The 22,375-nt window shown below is 43.8% G+C and overlaps 1 protein-coding gene across 1 annotated transcript in view; it reads left to right on the forward strand.

Annotated features, from left to right (window-relative positions):
- Positions 1-22,375, forward strand: part of LOC107124056 (rho guanine nucleotide exchange factor 4-like) — a 100,893-nt gene that overhangs the window by 62,257 nt on the left and 16,261 nt on the right. The window contains exons 4-7 of the mRNA XM_015427445.1: positions 4,943-5,137; positions 5,967-6,146; positions 16,762-16,994; positions 18,639-18,768. Of these exons, the coding sequence (XP_015282931.1) occupies positions 4,943-5,137; positions 5,967-6,146; positions 16,762-16,994; positions 18,639-18,768 (738 nt within the window). The remainder of the gene's footprint in view (positions 1-4,942; positions 5,138-5,966; positions 6,147-16,761; positions 16,995-18,638; positions 18,769-22,375) is intronic.

The raw sequence follows: 22,375 nt of genomic DNA on the forward strand, positions 1-22,375 counted from the left end.
GGCATGGCCCTTGCTGCCTGCTCCCGGGGAGGGGCGCCGCGGCCCCGGGAAGCGCGGGGAGGGGTGGGCAGGCCTCCCAAGCGCCGCTGGGTGCCACAGCCCCGGGAACCGCAGGGAGAGGTGGGCGGGCCTCCTGGGGCACCGGAGCACCGGGGCCCCAGGAAGTGAGAAGAGGGGTGGCCGGGGCTGCTGGGAGCAGGGGGCGGGGCTTGGTCATGTGACGCCCCGCCCCCTGGCCTGGTCACTCCTGGAGCGGGGCTCCGGCGCGCTCCCCCCCCCCCAGGAGCCCTTTGGGTTCATAGCTGGAGTGACTGTGGAAATACAAAGAATCCTTTGTTTTCCATCAGATTTGGTGAATTTATGCCTGGATAGGAATTGCACTTAGTTTGTTTCTCAAACTGGAGTCTGAGGATCCCTGGAATTCTGCAAGGACACTTCAGGGGGTCTGTCTGTAAGTTTGTAAGGACAGAGTGGGTCCTTCTTGTGTCTGTCTGGCAGACTTGAAATTGGAACCCTCTAATTCTAGGAATGTGGGAAGATACTCTCCATCTAAGGAGAGGGAATGAGAATCAGCCTCCCTGATCACCTCCAAGCCCTTGCCAGAAGACCCACTGACTGGTTGCTGGGAACCAATAATGTAGTCTTAGGAACTCTAAGTGGTTGAATGGCACCAAGAAGGAACAATCCTAAAGGAGCCATCATAGTTTTTTTTTTAAGAAACAGAGTTGAACTGGTAATCACTCTATTTTCCACTACAAACCATTTCAGCATAGAGATAGGTTTCACTCTGCATTCTCTATTGACAGGAAAGGGAAGAGTGGGTTTCAGTTGCATATTTTGCATTTCAGGTTTTATATGATTTTTTTCCTGTTTCTATGAGTAGCCCCAAAGGTTTTCCCAAACCCCTGCCCACTCTTGTTCACCTGACCTCTTTCTAGAAGATTTGAACCTATGTCGGGGCCTTTAAAGTTGTGACCCCAGCTTCCTCCCAAGACTTGATCAGCTGGCTGGCGGCGGATTGAGGGCCCTGAAACCGGGGAAACCCCCGCCCCCATTGGGGGGTTGGCAGCCCTTGATGTCACCAGTTGATCAATGTGCTAAGAACTTCTCCAGATCTCTGTGTTATTTACCATGTTGAGTGATGCTCCCACTCCCCATACCCTGTCCCCAAACCTCCTGGGATTGCCAGACTTACATCTGACAACCCTAGCTCTTAGTTTTGAAGTAGGCATCCAGTCATTTCTGACAATGACCGAGTCACAAGATGTGCAGTTCACTCCTATGCTTGTTCACCTTGAAGTCACCTCCCCTATGCCTACTCCCAGGTATATTTGCATCCTTAATCTTCTCTTCTGCTATCTGTGGACTGTAGCTTACATGTATGAGGGATGTGAAGGCCCCTGCTGCAAGACTTCTGTTGACTGATTGATTAATTGACAGATATCTCAACCATCTACTTAAAAAGCACTGAGGATGGTTTACAGAACAAAAATAAAACAATAACATAAGATGAATAACAAAGTTTGAGTCCAGTGGCACCTTTAAGACAACAGAGTTTAATTCAAGGTATACGCTTTCATGTTCAAGTGTGAAGAAGTGTGCATGCACACGAAAGCTCATACCTTGAAGCAAACTTTGTTGGTCTTAAAGGTGCCAGTGGACTCAAACTTTTGCTGTTTCAGACCAACACAGCTACCCACCTGAATCTATAAAACAAATAAGTTACATAAAACAGCAAACCCTCCTAAAAGCAAAATAGAATAAACAAAGCACAGAGCGTAAATACATCCTGAGGCTCATCCACATCTAGCTTTAAAGTTTCACAACTGCTATAATACAAATAAAATGTATATACTTACATTATGTATGTGGCCAAAGAAATGGCTGAAGCAGAATGTTTGAGCAATTGTCCTTTTGGACATCTCTAAATGTATACAAACTGAATTTCAGGAACATTAATTCTCTTCTTTTGGTAGAAGTCCAGCTATCAAATGTGAAGGAGTTGTACTGAAAGTTTCAATGGGAGAAAATCCCCCTTCAGGAATGGATTTAAAGCACTTGATAAAACTGAGCCCCTTAAAAACACTAGCTACTTTGGTGTCTATTCTTGTTACACTACTGTCATCTTGTGGGCAGTTTGAAAGATTTGAGAGATTCTGTTTAAGGGCTACAAATGGATTCTGAACTCAGTTTCTTTTAAAATACCTTCTTGAAATGTTTCTGACATTGAGAGGAAATAGAAACATCCTGTAGATTATTCTGTCATCATGATGGTCAGAAGGGTAGAATTATCTGAGCACCAATTTTGAAGCGTAAGAAGAAAACCCCTCCCAGTCCACCTATGTTGCAGGCAAGCGCTTCAAGGCTAGTCACAAAGCCATTTGTCTCTATGACAAGCTCTTTTTGCCTTCCTCAGCTAATACAAGGTCTACTGAGTATATAACAAAGTTCTTATCCATTGCAGGGATTCTCTGAGCGCAACACTTGGTCCATACCATTAGAATTTTCAGAACGTAATAGCCGACAAGAGCTTTCCTCCTGTCTCAGTTATTTCATCCATTTTCCTACCATTAAATAATTACCAATTTGTTCAGTATTTAAAAAAATGGGGCTGAGGAAAATCAACTATCTGTGTTTTTTTTTAAATTATTTATTAGTTTTAAGACAAACGAACACATAAGAAGACAGTAAATATATATGTTTAAGCACTTCGCAATAATCATATCAGGATTAATAAATTCAGTATACATTCACTATAATCAAATCTGCATTAATAGGTTAGTTATAACTTCACCATAATATTATATTGTCCTTATCCAATCTTATATCCCGTATTACAAGGCCTTACAAGTTATACTGGCTAACAATTTTATAGTCGTTCTAACTCTTCTAGTATAATTACCATTTGGTACTAAACAATCTTCATACTAATAATAAAGCCATAATACCTGTTAAATCATTTGGTATCTTAATCTCCATTTGAACTGCTACACAAACAGTAGATTTAAATTCATTCTATCCCTTTAAGATCAAAAGCAGAACACCAAAAATTCATATCTATCTTTTCTGTATACGTAACTACTCTTTTTACAATATAGATATTATTAGTTATTACATTGATGGTAAACATAATCAGCTCCCTTGATGAGTCTATTTAACTATTTTTGTCCTTCTCAAAATGTTAAACACCTATTATATAAATCACATAAGTGTACATGCTGCAGTTCACCTCCAAAAAAGCCTAAACAGTACCTTATGACCTCCTCTCATTCATACTAAGGAAAATAAAGTATTTTTTAAAGTAAAATAAGACTACCCTTTTATAAGGCAAAGATTTCTACATACTTAAAGGGCTGTTCAGTTATGCAGGAAAATGTCAATTTGTGTGTTAAAAAGCAAACTTTTGGAGGTTCTGCATTGACAGCTCATTCTCATTTACAACATCATTCATATCCATGCTGCAGAACTTCCTATACCAAAAAGGACAAAATAAATAACATCACACAAAAATAATAAAATTTCCAAGAAACTACTAATTTACTAACTACCCCTAATTATACCATCAGCAGTTTATAACTTAGCAACTCGCCATTTTCCCCCCAGTTACTGCTAACTCCATTTTTTAACAAAAGCCATTTATAGTCAAACAGAAAAATACAAACATATTAATCTTAAACAATTTTTTCGTCTCTTCCTTCTTTCCCCTCTTTCTGTAGTTTCCTTCTTCCTTTGGATCTCCTCCATATGCCTCACATTTTAAAATTCCTGAAATGTCTTTCCGTCGTCGCTCCTTCCATAAATCAAAAGCCTAGTCATCATCCCTTTATTCTCCTTAGTTTTCTTCATACAGACTTTTCCTCCTCTTTTCCTTTTCCCCTTCTTATTCTTTTTTGCCAACAATACCTCTGATGGAGTTCCTTTTATTGCTGTTTCTTTTTGGGGTAGGGCTTGTTATTTCTTTTAAGCAAGGACTTATATCCATAGCTATTTCTTGAGTCCCTTCTTCCATGAGTGCTGGCTGGTTTTCAAACACTCAACAACATGCTGGATGGTCGCTGCTAGTAGATCATGGCGTCCATGATCTCCCACAAGATGCTCCCGCGTCAGGGCGGTAACGGACACTCCACCACATTTGTCAAGTGCAGGAGGGTCCGGGACAAAGCCCCCTGCTATCGAACCTCTCTACGGGAAGTCCGACAAAGCTCCCCCCATCCGGGGGGCTCCAAAAGAAGCGAAAAGGGGTCGGGGATCTCAGAGCAGCCCAAGGATCCACCCGTCACGTGCCGTACTGGAACAGGAAGTCCCACTCAAAAATCAACTATCTGTTGATGATCCCTGAACCCCTTATCTCCAAAAAAGTTGTGTTATTCTCCCCATTGAAGCACACCTGATGCCTACCTGCCTTTCTTTTAGGCACCAGGTCAAAACATTTATTTTTACCCAGGTTTTTTCACTATGGGATTCAGTATTTTAAAACAGCTTTTATGGTTTACTTTTCACTGGAGGGCTGCTTTATTAATATCCCCTTTAGGCTGTCTTATACTTTGTACTTTGGCTTGTTTTTATGACTGTTATTGATCATTTTTATGCTGCTGTTATGATTTTATGGCACTGGCACTGGTTTACTTTGTGAGCTGCCCTGAATAGGTATGTGGATAAAGGGTTATAAGTTTTCTAAATACATAAATGCACTTAATTCTGATGACCATCTCCCTGAATGACAACCATATTCCAAACAGAACTGTAAACAGTATTTTTTAAGAACTCTGGATTTGTAGCAAGTGGGATTTCAACAGTGGCAGGAGCAGTTGTGAATGGGAAAGGGGAAGAAATTATGCTACTTACCTTTTATTTTATATGGACAAAAGCAATACTTAGGAGTTTAAAAAGCAGAGAACCCTGAAGTAATTATATCATGGGAATGTTCCTGTGTTTGGTGCAGCTTCGAGTGAACCAGGATGAACCAATGGAAGACTACCCTCTGAAGTTAGACGATGGCAGGGAAGAAGACTCCCGAAATGCTGCCCACCGTTATGGGGTGGGGCAAACAACCAAGGATCAGATGAGGACCAATGTTATCAATGAGATCCTAAGCACAGAGAGAGATTACATCAAACACCTGAAGGACATCTGTGAGGTAATAAAGGCATGAGGATAAAAATGTGTTGCACAAATCAGCCATAGCATCTTGGGCAAAGGACAGCATACACCACATTTTAGAACAACAGTAAAAGACTGGAATTCTTGAAAGATTTCAGGATCATCATCGAAACTAGTTAAGCTGACTATAGCATAATTACATGCCTTCCTAAGCAGAGTTACACTTTCTAAGTCCTTTGACTTGCAAATCTGTTTAGGATTGCACTGTTTGTCTGCTTCTGCAGTGCAAAGGATTTTGGTTAAAACAATGACATTCTGTGGGTCTCTTGCCACTGCCTAAATGCTATACATCTGTCCTACTGTTGGCTTATTTCCCCCTCAAATAATTAAAACAAATTGTCTTCAATAACAGAATAGAAACAAGGTCAGATCCCGAGAAGTTTCCATTCATTAGATTTTGTCAGCTATCAAATCAGAGTAAGGTACAAATGGGTATTTAATGCCTTTTACATCTTGCTGAGATCCTTACAGTTCTTGAGTGTTGCTTTTCAATGTGGCCTTCAGATCTGCAAAAACAGCTGGACTTTTAATTACCATTAACTTAACTACTGTTGCTATGCCTGGTTTTTTACTTTTTTGTCAGCAGAAATATTAGCTTCCACACAGTCAGTGTGCTTATTGAAAGTAGAACTGGGGAACTCTTGGATTGTATTTTGCTTCCACAGTAACCATTGATTTCATTTTGTGTCTGTAAGTACACTTGGACTATGCTCTACTGAGTGGTTTAGCCATATCTGTCAAGACTGTGGTTCCTTTTTGATTTTGCTGCCCAAGTAATTTGCCCATAAAATCTGACTTTTCTCCAGGGCTATATAAAGCAGTGCCGTAAAAGAGCAGATATGTTCACCGAGGAGCAGCTGAAAACCATCTTTGGGAATATTGAGGAGATCTACAAGTGCCAGAAAAAATTTGTTAAAGCATTGGAGAAAAAATTCAACAAAGATTACCCGCACCTGAGTGAAATTGGGTCCTGCTTCCTGGAATATGTAGGTTGACTAACCATTTTTGCCCCTTGATCCAATACAAAAAGGTTGTCACTGTACTCAAACCCTTTGCACTAGTTTGGCCCTGTGGATAGGTTCTAAAATTTCAGCAGCCCACAAAAAATATGACCACTTTCACCCACTTGTATGTCAGAACAGGCTGGGTGGTGGTCTGCCTATTCACTCACCTAGGCCTGAAGGCAGTTGATGAATAGAAGGGCTACACTAGTGTGAATATTTTGTGTGCAGTAAAAGGTTGACTGTATGATCAGTAGACGCTGGATACTTTAAGAAACAAAAGAAAAACAAGCCTTTTCTTCCTGGGGTTCAAATAACTGCCATTTCTAAGTATGACAGAGTTAGCCCTAATAATCCAAACTAGCCTGATCTTGTCACAGCTTGAAAGCTAAGCAGGGTTGATATTTGGATGGGAGACAACCAAGGAAAACTTGGGCTGCTGTGCAGAGGAAGGCAATGGCAAACCTCTTCTGCTCGTCTCCTGCCTTGAAAACCCCATGATGTGGAACTTCATGGGGTCACCATGAGTTGGTTGCGGATCAACAGCACATTTTACCTTTATGGCAGATGGGGACCCCCATGTGGGCACTTATAACTGACAAAGAACAGCCAAGCCCTAGGTTACAGGTTAAACCTGAGCATCAGACCAGTGGAAATTCTGAACCCCCTGTCATTTCCCCAGAGAGCACTTTCCTGGGGGCACCTTCTTTGGGGGGTCGTAACACTTATCCTGTAACACGGGGGCTGTAACACGGATCCTGTAACACAGGGGCCGTAACACAGATCCTGTAAATCCAATCCTCACCAAATCTGGAGGGCAGGTTTTCAATTTTTTTCAGAAAAATCCAACAGGGACTCCCCAAAGTTACCTGACAACAGCTTGGCAGGGACCCCAGTCCCACCAGACAAGCAAGGGAAATATGCTCAGTGCCCACAACTCTCACAGCCCCCCCCCCAAGGGCTGACACAACCAGTGGCAAATTCTTCTACTCTGCAACTCTGCAGAGGAAAAGAAACACCTGTCAGGCTGGCTGAGCCACCCACAATTCTCCAAAGGCAGATTTGGAAGAACAGAAAGGCAGACATGACAAGACTTCCGACAGGGGGTCGCCGAAGTAATCCCACGACAGCGTGATGGGCACTCCAGCCCCACCAGACAAGCAATGGAAGTGTGCCCACAACTCTCACAGTCCCCCTCCAATGGCTGAAACAACTTCTGGTGAATTCTTCTGCTCTGCAACTCTGCAGAGGAAAAGGAACACCTGTCAGGCTGGCTAGGTCACCCACAATTCTTCAAAGGCAGATTTGGACTTCCAACAGGGGCTCCCCAAAGTTACCCCACAACAATTTGGTGGACACCCCAGCCCCACCAGACCAGTGGAAATCAGAGTTTTTCATTTTAAATGATTAGTGATGCAAAATGTCTTGCAAAATAAAGAAAGACTATTTACAGTTTCTTGTGCACCCAAGCGTTTATGGAGTGAAGTGTTGATGTATGGTCATACACTGAAATAATGCATGGGGACTATTTCAAGAATATTCCTAAGTAATAGTTGTGCCTCTAGGATTGCTTCCATATTGGATGTTAGGAAAGTGAAAGAGGGTGCAAGTGGGTGAAAAGGGTGCTCATTGTGTGGGGAAGAAGGCCTCCACCCCCTGCATACCACAGGCCCCCATCCCTGGGCACCAAACCAATCCTGCCAGGCCACTGGAGCTCAACCCTAGCAGGGCTTCACCAGGGGTCTTGGAGCCTCCTTCCACTGATCTGTTCCTAGGGCTCTCCGCCTCATCCAATCCTAGGGCCTCAGTTGGAAACATTTCCTCATCCTCCCCAGTGATCCCTGTGCTGCAGAGTGCCGGGTGTGCCACACCCATGTCTGGAGGGGTGCAAACCCAACCCCAACACGTGTCCTCCTCTGTCTTCCACAGGCACCTGCAAAATGTTCACCCCAGTATGTTCCCACTGGAGGAAAGAGTGGTGGCCAGTGGGAGGAAGAAGAGGCCCACTCCCTCAGCAGGGAGAAGCAGAGGGGGAGCAGGAGGCCCCTCCAAGGAAGGCTCCCTGCACTCAGGCTGCCATGGGTGGGACATCAAGATGGGCCACTCTCCAAAAGGTCAAAAGGGCTATCTGTAGGGTTCAGGAAGCAGTCACTCATCTCGTTGATGAGATAATTGCTGTGGATGGTCAACCCTTCTCCATTGTGAAGGATGTTGCCTTTTGCCGGCTGCAGTGGCAATGGTCAAGGATTAGCTCTCCAGGGCACAAGGCAGAACCATGCACTCCACGGTAGACCTCTGGAACAGCCAGCAGGATTGTTGGGGCATGGCCCAGGCCCCAGGAGGGGACAGTCCTGCCACCGGGCTACAAAATGGTTCTGCTCCATGTGCAGGGGATGGATGCAGACCACACGGTACAAAACATTACCACCTTGCGATACAGAGAAGCCTGAGGGAGTAGGTGGGCAGTGGAAACATCATCCATGGCTACATGGTCATAGATGCCAGTGCCAACATGCTGACAGAGGTGAAGCATGCACACCTCAAGGGCATCGTCTGTATGGCACATATGCTTCAGTTGGTGGTAAAGGAAGTTCTGGGGCTGGGGGGCACTGTCAAGGCCACCTGTCAAGACCTCCTTGAGATGCGGTCCTTGCTCGAGACCTGCCAGCACCGCACCTGGCCTCCCACTTTTGGTGCAGCATCAAGTCTGTCTGTCTGCTGCATGAGAGGCAGGGAGAGGGGGATGAGGAACACCACCTACACAATTAGTGTGTGTTTGGTGGAGCAGAAGAGCACTGCACAGGATGTCATCTCCTCTGTGATCATCCTGCATGGGGAAGAGGACCTCAGTCAGCATCAGCTCCAGCGATTGGCTGATCATCTCCCAAATGGTGCATGTCCTGAAGCCCCCCAGGACATATGGGCTGTGTGCCCATATGGCCAGCCTGGGGCAAGACATCCCCCTGTCTCAAGGGCTGGACTGAGCACTGGCCTCTGCCCTGAGCCGGCTGTTCTCTCACAGGTCAGGGCCTTGGCTGAGAGGTTGCAGTTGGGCATCACCACCAGGTTGCATCTTCTCTTCAATAAAGGGGGGTAGAAGCTGTCCTGTGTAGACTGTGACCCCTAGGTAAAATGCAGCATTGCTGTCCTGAATGCAGAGCTTTTGCAGTGGAAGCATGAGCTCTGCAAAGACTGCAGAGGCTACAGGCCAACAGACATGGGCAGGGGGAATAGTGGGTGGAAGAGGCTGGAGAGGAGGAGGAGGAGCCCAGCTGAATAAAATCTCTAATATTGTAGACCGATTACAAAACAGCTCCAGTAAAACTTATGATAAATTTGTATGTACTTGGTATCCAGTACTTGACTTCGTGACAGAACATAACGTGCTGCCCTCTAGGACGAGCTATCACACATGGCTTGACTTCTGATTTCACTCTGACCTCCGCCTTACTGTTGAGACTCCCCTTGTTGTTCAGAGTAGCAGACTCCCAAACTTCTTGTATTTTAGACATGGCTCCATTCATTGGGATTTATAGTTCAAAAGTCATTTTTATTTATGGGAACGGATCTGATACGAAATTATTATGTTATTATGTTATAACTGTTGATGTATGTTGAAAGTAGTCGGTCATTAACTGGCTGGTTTGTAATTTTGGATTCTCAGGACTTTGCTTACTGTTTTGCAGTTATTGTATATGTTATAAGTTATACTTGATCTTAATAAACATTTTAAAAACCAAAAAAAAAGAAAAAAGAGAGGAGAAGCCTCACTACTGGTTGTCAATGGAGAACTGAGAGGTCAGGAGTGGTGAGGATGCAAGGTGTGCAATGGTGGAGGATTTGGCAGAGGTGATGGTGAGGGAGTACCTCACCAAGTCCCCTGAGACCACCGATGCCAATCCCCTGGAATACTGGTCACACAAGGCTGTCATCTGGTTTGACCTCTCTTGCATGGCCATGAGCCCAGAGTCCACCTAGCACCCAAACCCCAGCAGGGGAGAGAAGTTCACAATCAGGAGGGTATAAACTGTGCACCCTCAGCTGAGGCACTTGGTGTGAGTAGAGAGACAGAGTAACACCCAAACCCCAGCAGGGAGAGAAGTTCACAATCAGGAGGGTATAAAATGCGTGTGCTCACTCAGCCAAGGCCCCCAAGGCATCCGAGAGTTCTGAAAGAACTCAAATGTGAACTTGTAGATCTCCTGACAAAGATATGTAATCTTTCCTTAAAATCTGCCTCCATTCCTGAGGATTGGAAGGTAGCTAATGTCACTCCCATCTTTAAAAAGGGTTCCAGAGGAGATCCGGGAAATTACAGGCCAGTCAGTCTGACGTCGATACCGGGTAAATTGGTGGAAACCATTATTAAGGAAAGAATTAGTAGGCACATAGATGAACAAAACCTATTGAGGCAGACTCAGCACGGTTTCTGTAAGGGAAGATCTTGTCTCACTAACCTGTTAGTGTTCTTTGAGGGGGTGAACAAACATGTGGACAAGGGGGATCCAATAGATATTATTTACCTTGACTTCCAGAAAGCTTTTGATAAAGTTCCTCATCAAAGGCTCCAAAGTAAGCTCAAAAATCATGGGATAGAAGGACAAGTCCTTTTATGGATCAAAAACTGGCTAATCCATAGAAAACAGAGAGTGAATATAAATGGGCAATTTTCTCAGTGGAGGGTGGTAAGCAGTGGGGTACTGCAGGGATCAGTACTTGGTCCACTGCTTTTTAACTTGTTCATTAATGATTTGGAGATGGGAGTAAGCAGTGAAGTGGCTAAATTTGCGGATGATACAAAGTTGTTCAGGGTGGTGAAAACCAGTGAGGATTGTGAGGCACTCCAAGGGGATCTGTCAAGGATGGGCGAGTGGGCGTCAACATGGCAAATGGGGTTCAATGTGGCCAAGTGCAAGGTGATGCACATTGGAGCCAAAAATCCTAAATATAAATACACATTGATGGGGTCTGAACTGGCAGAGACTGAGCAAGAGAGAGATCTTGGAGTTGTAGTGGATAACTCACTGAAAATGTCGAGACAGTGTGTGACTGCAATAAAGAAGGCCAATGCTATGCTGGGGATTATTAGGAAGGGTATTGAAAACAGATCAGCCAATATAATAATGCCCCTATATAAATCAATGGTGAGACCTCATTTGGAATACTGTGTGCAGTTCTGGGCACCACACCTTAAAAAGGATATTATAGCTTTGGAAAAAGTGCAGAAAAGGGCAACTCGAATGATAAAAGGGTTGGAACACTTTCCCTATGAGGAAAGGTTAAAGCGCTTAGGGCTCTTTAGCTTGGAGAAAAGACGACTGAGGGGTGACATGATCGAGGTTTATAAGATTATGCATGGGAAAGAGCAGGTAAAGAAAGAGGTACTTTTCTCCCTTTCTCACAATACAAGAACTCGTGGGCACTCCATGAAACTGCAGAGCGGTCGGGTTAGAACGGATAAAAGGAAGTACTTCTTCACCCAAAGAGTGATTAACACATGGAATTCACTGCCACAGGAAGTGGTGGGTGCTACAAGCATGGACGGCTTCAAAAGGGAATTAGATAAGCATATGGAGCAGAGGTCCATCAGTGGCTATTAGCCACAAGGTATAGCTAGGGGCTCTGGGGCAAGTGATGCTCTGTCTTCTTGGTGCTTGGGGGGGGGGTCAACAGTGGGAGGGCTTCTAATGTCCTGGCCCCACTGCTGGACCTCCTGATGGCACTGGTATTTCTGGCCACTGTGTGACACAGAGTGTTGGACTGGATGGGCCTTTGGCCTGATCCAACATTGGCGTCTCTTATGTTCTTATGTTCTTATGTTCAATAGCTAAACCCCCCATGTCAATACAGCAGGAGCATTCTTCGCAAACCTTTGTATCCTCTTTAATAGATTTATATTGAATGGGTCTTTACCACATGATTTGTTGGGGGAGTACACATTTAGCTCTAGGCTGGGTAGTAGTGTCATTTTTGTTTCTCCCAATCTGAGAAAATTTATTGCAGATTTTTTGTGGGTGAGAGCTAAGATAGTGATCATTTTCCTCTGGTTACATTACTAAAACTCGATGCTGTCAGTTATTCAGCACCTATCTCTACTGATATTCCTGCTTCACTAAGAATTAGATGGTCAGAGAAAGTCCAAGAGAGTATCAACCAGTTGCTCCAAACAAGTAAATTAATGGAACTAAATCAACAATTGGTTAAAGTTAGAAATTCTCCAGAGGCCCTCCAAATTTATAACAACTTAACTTCTGCTATAATTAATTTTCATAAACAGCAATCAACAACTAAACCTAGTCCCTCTACCTGGAAGATGGACCCATGGTATGACAAGGAATGCCAAAGACTGAAATGCCAACTGCGTGCAGTATATTGCACTTATTGTAACAGCTCTGCAGCTAATATTCCCTTGAGCTACTTTGAACTGAAAAGTAAGCTATACAGTGGCTCACAAGAAAAGACAATTACGCATCAAGTACTGGGATTTACTTATTAGTACCTGTAATGCCTCAAATAACAAGCTTTTCTGGTCACTAGTTACTGGCACTCTCGATTCTAAGAGCCATTGCCATAGTCACTCCATCCCTGCTGAGGTTTGGATAGACCATTTCCAAAACTTATTCTTTGATCCCTCGTTTATTGTATTGGATCAGCAAGAACAAATCCCCTCTGATTTACCTGAATGGTCACCTGTCAGTCCTAAAGAGATTAACCACCTAATTAACCAGTTGAAGGTGGGGAAAGCCCCAGGACCAGATGGACTCCCTCCAAAACTACTTAAAAACAATTCTTACTGGTGGGCTTCTCCTCTGGCAACTGTCTTTACCATGATTGATAAAACAGGGAACTTGCCTGACTCATGGACAAATTCCATTGTTGTCCTGATTTATAAGAAGGGAGTCAAGGCACCCAATAGCTAAGCCTCCCACTCAGTGTGAGCAGAAAGACAGGGTGGCTCAGAGCCCTGAGTCCACCTAACACCCAAACCCCAGCAGGGGAGAGGAGTTCGTAATCAAGAGGGAATAAATTAATGTGCTCTGCTAGTTGGCTTTTAACAAGTTCCCTGCCTCTCTGTGTAACTGGGAACGGCCAACAGATGAAATGGTGTGTAGCTGAGCTGAGCGTATATATGGTTTTCTGATCCCATAGAGCAGAATGGGAATTCTGTTATTGCCAGCAGTGCCTATTAAGCTTTGAAGGGCTACTATTGGTGTTTCCAAGGCTGGAGAATTCTACCCCCCCTTCACCTTAGAATTTTGTAAACAGTTTAGTTCAGCAGAGATTATCTGTCTGGAAATGTATCCATTCATGAACCACCACGAATAGCACCAAAAATCATGGAATGTTTGTGCTGGGGGCCTTCCACGAATATGGCTTTGTGTGAACCACAAACTGGCAAAATTCATGACTAACTTCACTTCATGAGCTGGTTCATGCCCATCCTTAGATGGGCATATATATACACATATAGACATCCGAGTGGATAGTATTGTGCCTGAACTGGTTTTGAGGTATTCTTTCATAAAAACAACAACACTTGGTTACTTGAAAACTCTCCAGCATGTCAATCATTGGTTGGCTGTCGCATCAAGTGATTATTTGTCTGTGTGAATGAGCCATCACAGATTAACTGCTCTATCATCTAATGTCAATTCAACCACAGGCTGCAGCCAGACAGGAGGTTAGAAACGTCTTTGTTGCTGCTGCCCTGTGGATTTAAACTGCAGGTTCAGATAGCAGCATCTGCCTCACATCCCTCAGCCGTCGGCACTTGGTATTCACCCGTCTTGGAACAGGAGTTTCCAGGCACTGGGGAAAGTCCGGTCCTTATGGACATCTGCAGTTCTACCCCGTACTTCCAAACATGTGATTGCGCTGTTGCGTGCTCAAGTTGTTTGGGAAGTGAAGCTTCCAGTTTCTACCATTTTTTCTTCCCCTTCCTGATGTGTGCACATGTGCACAAAAGACCTTTAAACCAACAGAAGCTGCCCGACACCCCCCGCCCCCCAGCGACTGCACAGCTGACATCTGGTCGGTCGACCATGCAGTGATTTGAGGGTGAGGGTTGGGGTGTCTGATCAAAAGTTGCTGGAACAAAAGTCTGACTGCTGCCACGATCCCTTTCCATTAGGCCTTTTCAGCTGAGAGTAATAAGAGACAAGAATTGGAAGCATGTGCATTATTTTTTTGCTTTCATTTTTAAAAATTGTATTTATTTTCATTTCATCCATTATTGTGTTAATTTGTTTTTATCATTGGTTTTCCATTGGTTTCAGTGGGAATCAGATTTCAAAGGGAAACACAGTTGCCTGTAACGTGTCTGTTTCCCATCCAATTAGGATGAAATTTTCATGGACTATTTCTCCTCCAAGGGCTCTTCCTGCCAAATTTCAGGCAAATAACAGAAAGGGTCCCAGTTTTCAAGTCAATTAAAAGTAAAAAAACAAAAACAAAAAACCCAAAACATTTCTGGCAGCAATGTCTTTGTTTTGTATCCAATTGAGATGAAATTTCTGGGAACTGCACTCTTAACCCAAAGGATGCTCCCTGCTGAGTACCAAGCAGATAACAGAAAGGGTACTAATTTTAGAGGCAAAACGTTCATTTTCAGAATGGGCAAAGGCAGACACTATGCCCCACAAAAAAGGGACACAGGGAGGCATTTGGCACCTAAAGAAAGCCAGGCACAGTTAAAAAGGAGGCACAAAAGCTTGTATCTGGCACTGAAAGGAATTAGGCACAGGTTTAGAGAGAGAGACTTGAAACTCTAAGAAAGGCAGGTACTGTGACAGAACCTTGGTATTTGCCTCCATTCCCCATCTTTTACTTGTTGCTTAGACAAGGTGTGTGGGTACCTGGTGGAAAAGATGCTCATTGGAAACCATTTAAGTGCGTGTGCACTACAGTGAATGGCACAAAAACTAGTAATGTATGTGCACACAATGAATGACATAAGAAGTCATTCGGGGGGAGGTAGCTGTGTTTGTTGCTGCAGAGATAAACAGGAGTCTAGTGACAGCTTCAAGACTAAACAAAATTTTATTCCATCATAAATTTCTGTAGATTGCAGCCCACTTCTTTAGAGGCAACAAAGCTCTCCTTGTTAGGCAGACCTTTTCTGAAGGAGCGATGAACATAGCAGCATTTCTAATTTTAAAAAGCATCCCACCTACAGGACAGGGCTTCCTAGTGAGAAGCCTCTTGTTACATCTGAAAAAGTGGGTTATAGTCCATAGAGGTTTATGCTGGAATAATGTGATGTGCTGATGGGCTCAGCGTTTGTGTGCAGTGCAACTCACAAAACAGGGACACTAACAGCAGGACAGCTCAATCCTAACCACCTTCTGGTTGTGCAGTGCTTGTGGCAGCCCTGTGCAGGCATAACTAGTCCATACCCTATGCTCATTCAGTGGAAGAAAGAAATCCCCCAAGGAACCCAACTTCCAAGGGACTGAGCGAATAGCACCTGCAGCGGAGTCTGTAGCAGTACACCCACCAATACAGAGTGGTTCTTCAAGAAGAAAGCTCAGCAGCCCACCAAGAGTCCTTGGTGCAGTGGCCTAAAAATGTTGGAAAGGCAAAGGACTTTGTTTTGATTACAAAAACCTTTCAAAGGCCAAAGTATGTGACTGCCTCAACGGTGCGTGGTGCACAGAGTCTTTCGTGCCCCCAGCAGATCTACTTTTGATTTTTTTTTTCTCTTCAGTTGTGCTTGCACAAACAACCCCCCCCCTTTTTATTCAATCTGCTGAGCTTTCTACTAGAATTCACATGTCTGCCTATCAACCCCTGCTTCACACTTCTGATTAGCTTTTGGCTTGTTACTTAAATAGTTCTTCTGTGTTTCTTTTTTGAACGTTTTGTTTCCTTAGTGCTTCTTATTTTATTTACCTGTAACACAGAGAAGCTAGAAGTCCTTCCCTCTGGTCCTGCTTAAGTATAAGAAGTATAAAGTATAAGAAGTATAAGAAAGCATAGTGAGGTACCTTGTTCCTTGTGGAACAAGAAACAAGTCAAAGCTACATAACCCATATGCTGATGTGGTCTGACCTGGCCAAGATCAAGAGAAAGAGATCTTTTAGAGAATCCAATACTTCAGTTTAGAAAAAAGCTGACTAATGGGGGACATGATTGAGGTTTATAAATTAAGCATGGGGTGGAGAAAGTGGATAAAAAGAGCTTTTTCTCCAGAGGGCCCCCAGTGAAGTTGATAGGCAATATATTTAGGATGGACAAAAGGAAACTGTTCTTCATTCAGTGAGTGATTACACTGTAGAATTCATTGCCAGAGGATGTAGTGATGGCATAGATGCCTTTAGACGGGGACTAGATAAATTCATGGAGAATAGGTCCATCAGTGGCTATTAGCCATGGTAATTAAAGGGTACCCCCACATCCAGAGGCAGTAAACCTCTGAATGCCAGTGCCAGGAAGCAGCATCATGGGAAGACATTGGTCTCTATGGCCTCTTTGCTGGTTCTTCAGGGCAGCTGGTGGGCCACTGTGTGAAACAGGATGCTGGATGAAATGGATCACTGGTCTGATTTAGCAAGGCTCTTCTTGTGTCCTTATAATATTGTCTTTTTGTCTTCCAATTCAGCAAAATGAATTCCAGATCTACTCTGAGTACTGCAACAACCACCCCAATGCCTGCGCGGAGCTTTCTCGACTCACCAAAGTGAGCAAGTATGTCTATTTCTTTGAAGCCTGCCGGCTGCTTCAGAAGATGATTGACATCTCTCTGGATGGTTTCCTCCTGACTCCGGTGCAGAAAATTTGCAAGTACCCACTGCAGCTTGCAGAATTGCTGAAGTACACAAACCCACAGCATAGGTAAAAACGATTTAGGACCAGATGCCAGGAGGTGCATTCATCTGAGCCCATTCCCTCTTGGTTGTTGTAACTAGTGTAGAAAAATCCTCTACAGCCATTTGAACAAGTTTTTCCCTGAAACTGTAACTGTTACAGGGAAAGACAGATCTGTAGCCAATGTTCCTTCTAATCCCCCCTCCACTGAGTGGAGCAGTTCACATCGTGAGCAGAATATAACTGTAATCTTAGAATGGGCCATGGGCAGTGCAAGACCCTGTGTGGTTCCAGATTGCTGCTGAGCAGGGCTTTCTGGGTTAATGACCATCTGCTCATGCACACAGTTTAGTGGGAACACTGTCTCTTACAAATCTGGGGAACAGCACAGAGTTACCAAATGGATCTTTGCTGCCCTCCTTCTTGCATATAGCATGGGGAGGCTGCAGTGGGACAAGAAGGAATCAGTGTAAACTACCGCTCCATTTGCAAGTAGAGTTTGCGCAGGGGTGCAGGAGGGGGCAGTTTCCACCAATTTCCTCTTCTCACTTGCACTGCATGTCACGCTATTTCAGAAGATTCCCCAATGTTCAGGATCATCTTTTTGAGGCTGCAGCAAGAAGGGGAAGGCAGCAACAGATTTGTTCCATGAGCTCCACTCCATTCATGGCTCTCTGGGTTCAAGCCAATGAGATTATCTAGGGCCCATTTCGGTTTTGTAGGTATCCTTTCCTATTGCATCTGGTGGCTCTCTTAGACTAGGGGAAGTCCTGCAGCAGCTTTCCAGCTCACCGACAGGCACCTTTTTTCTAGGAAACTGATGGGAAATCAAGTAGGAAAGTTCTTGCAGATGTGTGTGGATGGATGGGGTGCGGGGGTTCGCTTAGCAGTTGGTGCAACAAATTATACAAGATAAAAGCAAAAAATGGTAGGCTCGGCAATGGGTGCTAGTTATGGAAGTCCCTCCTGCCATGTATTTAGACATCAGCTGAACTTCTTTCTGCTGCTGCTTAGAGTTGACAGACAGAACAAGTAAAGGAATATGAAGTACATTTGTGCCTCTTTGTTGTGGAAACAGTGTGGTGGGAAGAAATTACAGGTTAGCACCACTCTAGATCCTCTGTAGAGTTTTGGAACATAGTCACAGTGGTTGATGGTGATTACTCTGACCTGCAGTCTGATGCACGGCTGATGTGAAAATGTGCTTCGCCAGTGATATATATTGTACAATGTGGTACAAGCATCAGTAAAACAAATTGTGTCTTGCAGTTCCACATTATCCCCATTCAGCAGATGAGGGAAGCATTAAAGCTGAGGGGTGGATCCTGCCAGTCTTTATGCTGGCACAAGGAAGATGAGGGGTGATCTCATCCAATTCCCCTCCTTTCTGTAGTCCCATCACATGTGTTTTTTAGTTTGCATAGCTACTACAATCCCTAGCAGGGGTGGGGGGTCAAGAGGCATCCTTCCTCCATCTTGCATCTGCAGGAAAACTGGTGGGATCAAACTCTCTGTAATTACATCAGATATATTTCATATTGTGGTAGATGTTATCTTTCCCCCCCAACGTGGATTTGTTTGCTAGTCTCAGTGCTTTGCAGTAGAGGCCTGCCCCCTTCCCATCTGGCTATCTGGTGCTGACATGTCTAATGGAATCCATTTCAACCCTAGGGATTTTAAAGACGTGGAAGATGCTTTAAATGCCATGAAAAACGTAGCACGGCTCATCAATGAGAGGAAGAGGCGTTTGGAAAACATAGACAAAATTGCTCACTGGCAGAGTTCCATCGAGGATTGGGAGGTAAAAATAATGCTCCCTCATGAAAGAGCAGTGCCCCAATCCCAAATGGGGTTGTCTCCCCTTTTTTAAAACAAACGAACAACATGGATTTACAACTGCTCCACCCTGCAAGACAATGCCCAACAAACAATCACATGTATATGGAGCCCGGAATTACAGAGAGCTCCTGAATATCCCACCTATGGGGGGAGGGGCTCTCACTCCCTGTGGCTCTTGCTCCTGATACAGCTTAAAATTATTGGAGCCATGAAGACCGCCTTCTTTGCTTGCCCTGTATATACTGGACAGACACTGGTACAGTGTTGCTTTTGCTGGTGCTACTTGTGCCCAGGCTTTTCGTTCCAAAGGGTATGCTCGCATACCAAAAGAGAAAAGGGGAAAACTTGACCCCAGAGCTGAAATTGTAGTTGGGTATCCTGTTGGTGGAAAAAGATACAGGATATACAACCCCCAAAATCACACAGTTGGGGAACAAAATGTTGAATATGGTTGATGTATATGTTAAAGTGAATCATAAGTGATGTCTGTTGTATGTGCATGTTAGACCTGTTAGACCTTGAGAAGGGGTGTTGGAAATATATGTGTTGCAAGGTCTAAAATTCAGTCATTATAGGGTTAATGTGCTTTACCTTGTGTGCTATTGTTTAGACTGACCTGGAAGGGAACCTGGCAGAAAGCCAATGGGAAGAGAGCCCGGGAATCTGAAGCCTATTTACTAACAATAATTGGTTAACGTATTCAGGTGATTTCCTTCTTATTCTCAGTATCAATTTTACAAAACAAATCCTTATATTTGCAAATGTGTGTACAGGATCCAGAGTCTACTAAAAATACTTTCTTATTTTCATCATCATCATTATCATAGATTCTAAAAACATAATCACTATTTCCATTCCTCTGAGCATTCCTTTTAACATTTCTAGCTGCATTGGGATTCTCCTTTGTCTGAGGTCTAAAACCTCTGTGGTTGCTATAATTTCTTCTTCCATCAGATGGCGCTCTCTCAGAGTGACCATGTGAGCCAGTAGGCTTTTGTCTTGCACTATTTTTAAATTCACAATTTTTGGCCGCATATAAAACATTCAATTTTCCTTTCTCTTTTAAATATGCATGTATGTTTCAAACTCAAAACAGACATCTCATTAGACAAAGCATCCCAACTAGTTCTGGAGTCATATTCCTCCTTTAAAATCATCAACAAGCCATCAAGCGTTAGATCCTTTTGGTGTCTTAAAATTATTGCAAGCCCTCTGTAAATTGTAGGGAGCCCATTCAGTATGGCTGCAACCATGTCTACTTAGTCAGGAGGTTTCCCAAGTCCTTTCAGTTGATTGTAAGTCCCCATTAGCTTCATCAATTAAGCAGGTAAAGAGTCACTTTCCTTTACTTTAAAGTCAAAAATCTGAGCCTTCAAGTAGTGAATATTACTGGTTGTCTCCCCTCCATACCTCTCTTTCAGGTGTTCAGTCATTAATTTGGAAGTTTCTATAGTATGCAGGCTGGGGACATCATGGCAATTAACTGAACCCATAATCAAGGACTTGGCAAAGCCATCTAGTCTTCTGAAGGCACTTTTGTCTGGCTCAGTTGTAGAGACAGCCTTTGTTAAAATATCTTCAGACCCATACATTTGCAGTCTATTCTTTAGGGAGCTGAGCCACCAATTAAAATTATGCTGGGTTAACTTCAGTGGACCTAACCCCCCTGGGTTGAGATATCTGGCTTGGAACACACATCTGTGGCTGATTCAGAAGACATAGAAATTAAAGCTGGAGTACTCATCTTGACTTGCAGACTTTTAGCAGGCTCTCACAGGGTTAATCCTGTCTTCAGAGCAGGAAGCCAGGGCAAGTGGAAGCAATCAGCTTCTCCTATTTTCCTCTGTAGCTGGGATTCCAAAACATGCAAAAGGATTCAAAATAATAGTTCTCAGCTGCTCGTTAGCATATGCAGGCTGGTGTAAGTGAGATTTTTAAATCAAATGTGAATCTAAGTCGCCACCTTTCACAGCTGCAGTATGCTTGGCAGGGAGAGCAGAAAAAAACTTGCAGGAAAAAAGTGGTTGTTTTAAAAATCAAGCCTCGCAGCTTTGCTAACTTAGCTCAGCCTCTCTCTTTCTCTCTCTCTCAATCCAGTGAGCGTTAAAAAAAACAAAAAAAACTTGCTTTTACTTAAGCATACCAGGGAACCAACCACCCTCGTACCAGAATATTTTGGAAAATTGGTAAAAAAATAGGACTTCCGGTTTAAGCATTTCGCCGCCCGGACACGTCTCGTCTTGCTCGGATGGAGATGTGCCGAGACCCGGCTGACGGGAGGGGTTCGAGTTCGTCCTGGACCCCCCTGGGGTCTCTGTAGGAGACCCCCAGCCTGGGGAGCTGAGGAGAGCCTCTTCCAAGGAGACGCCCGAGGAATTGAGGCTCACCTTCTTCCCCGATAGGTACCATCGCCGCGGAGCCAGTATGGCGCCTAGAGACAACTGCCAGAACAAGTGATCATGACCAAACTCGTAAAAAAGACTTCCAAAAGATCTCCAAGGCTACAAACTGTGAGTTAAGCAAAGCGCAGTGAAAAATAAGCGAATGGAGCCTTGGTAGTAATTGGAAGTGCCTAAGTTTGAAGCGTGGGGGGAGGAGATTTCAAGCCCCCCCCAATAGGAGTAAACTGTAAAAAATTATTTTAAAGCGAAAATAAAGAGACTTTGAGCCAAACCAAGCACATAAGAAGTTAAGCGAACGCAAAAGCTGCTAAAATATACGAAGCGGAATTAAAACGTATAACTTTTGCTTTGTTTTGGAAAACTTACTTCTTGTTAATGTTATGGCTGGGAGAGGACGGAGAGCGCCGGAGAAAAAACTGGTGACCGGAAATAACATACCAACAGCTCCCTCCCAGAACCAGGAAGCATCTACAGACTTTTCTTCACTCTTAGCAAATGCACTGCGCCCTCTAATGGAACAGATGACTACTCTCAACACCAAACTGGACAATGTGCAAAAACAGTTAAAGCAAATGGACAAGAGAACTACAGCAATGGAGAAAACGTTGAAAAAGATGGAAAAACAGACTTAATTAATAAAAGAGTGGATGAAGCAGAGAAGGAGAGATCCTCGGATAAAACACAACTAATACAGCTCCAGCTGGAAAGATCCATGTATGTTCTACGTTTCCATGGAATACCTGAGGATAAGAATGAGGACTTAAAGGAACTCTTGGTGGTTGCCTTGGCCCCACTAATGGATTACAAACAAGAAGACTTAATTAAGGAAATGGATGTGGCCTACAGGACTTATCTGGACTTTATAAAGAAAAATAAACTCCCAGGGGAGACTTATTTAAAATTTACGAAATGATCAACCAGAGAACTGGTGCTAAAGTCAACAATGGGGAAATCCTTAAAAATCAAGAATGAAGAGATAAAATTTTTGAAAGACATCCCATTCGAAGTAAGAAAAAGGAGGAAACTATACAGGATGCTTACTCTCTCTCTGCAAAAAACGGGAATATCGTATAGATGGCTATTTCCGGAAAGGTTGAGTTTTAATTATCAGGGAAAAAATATATAAAATTGACTCTGTTCCAAAAGCGGAAAGATTTATGGATCAAA

Source organism: Gekko japonicus, unplaced genomic scaffold (genome assembly GCF_001447785.1).
Source record: "Gekko japonicus isolate JY-2015 unplaced genomic scaffold, Gekko_japonicus_V1.1 scaffold346, whole genome shotgun sequence".
NCBI lineage: Eukaryota > Metazoa > Chordata > Lepidosauria > Squamata > Gekkonidae > Gekko > Gekko japonicus.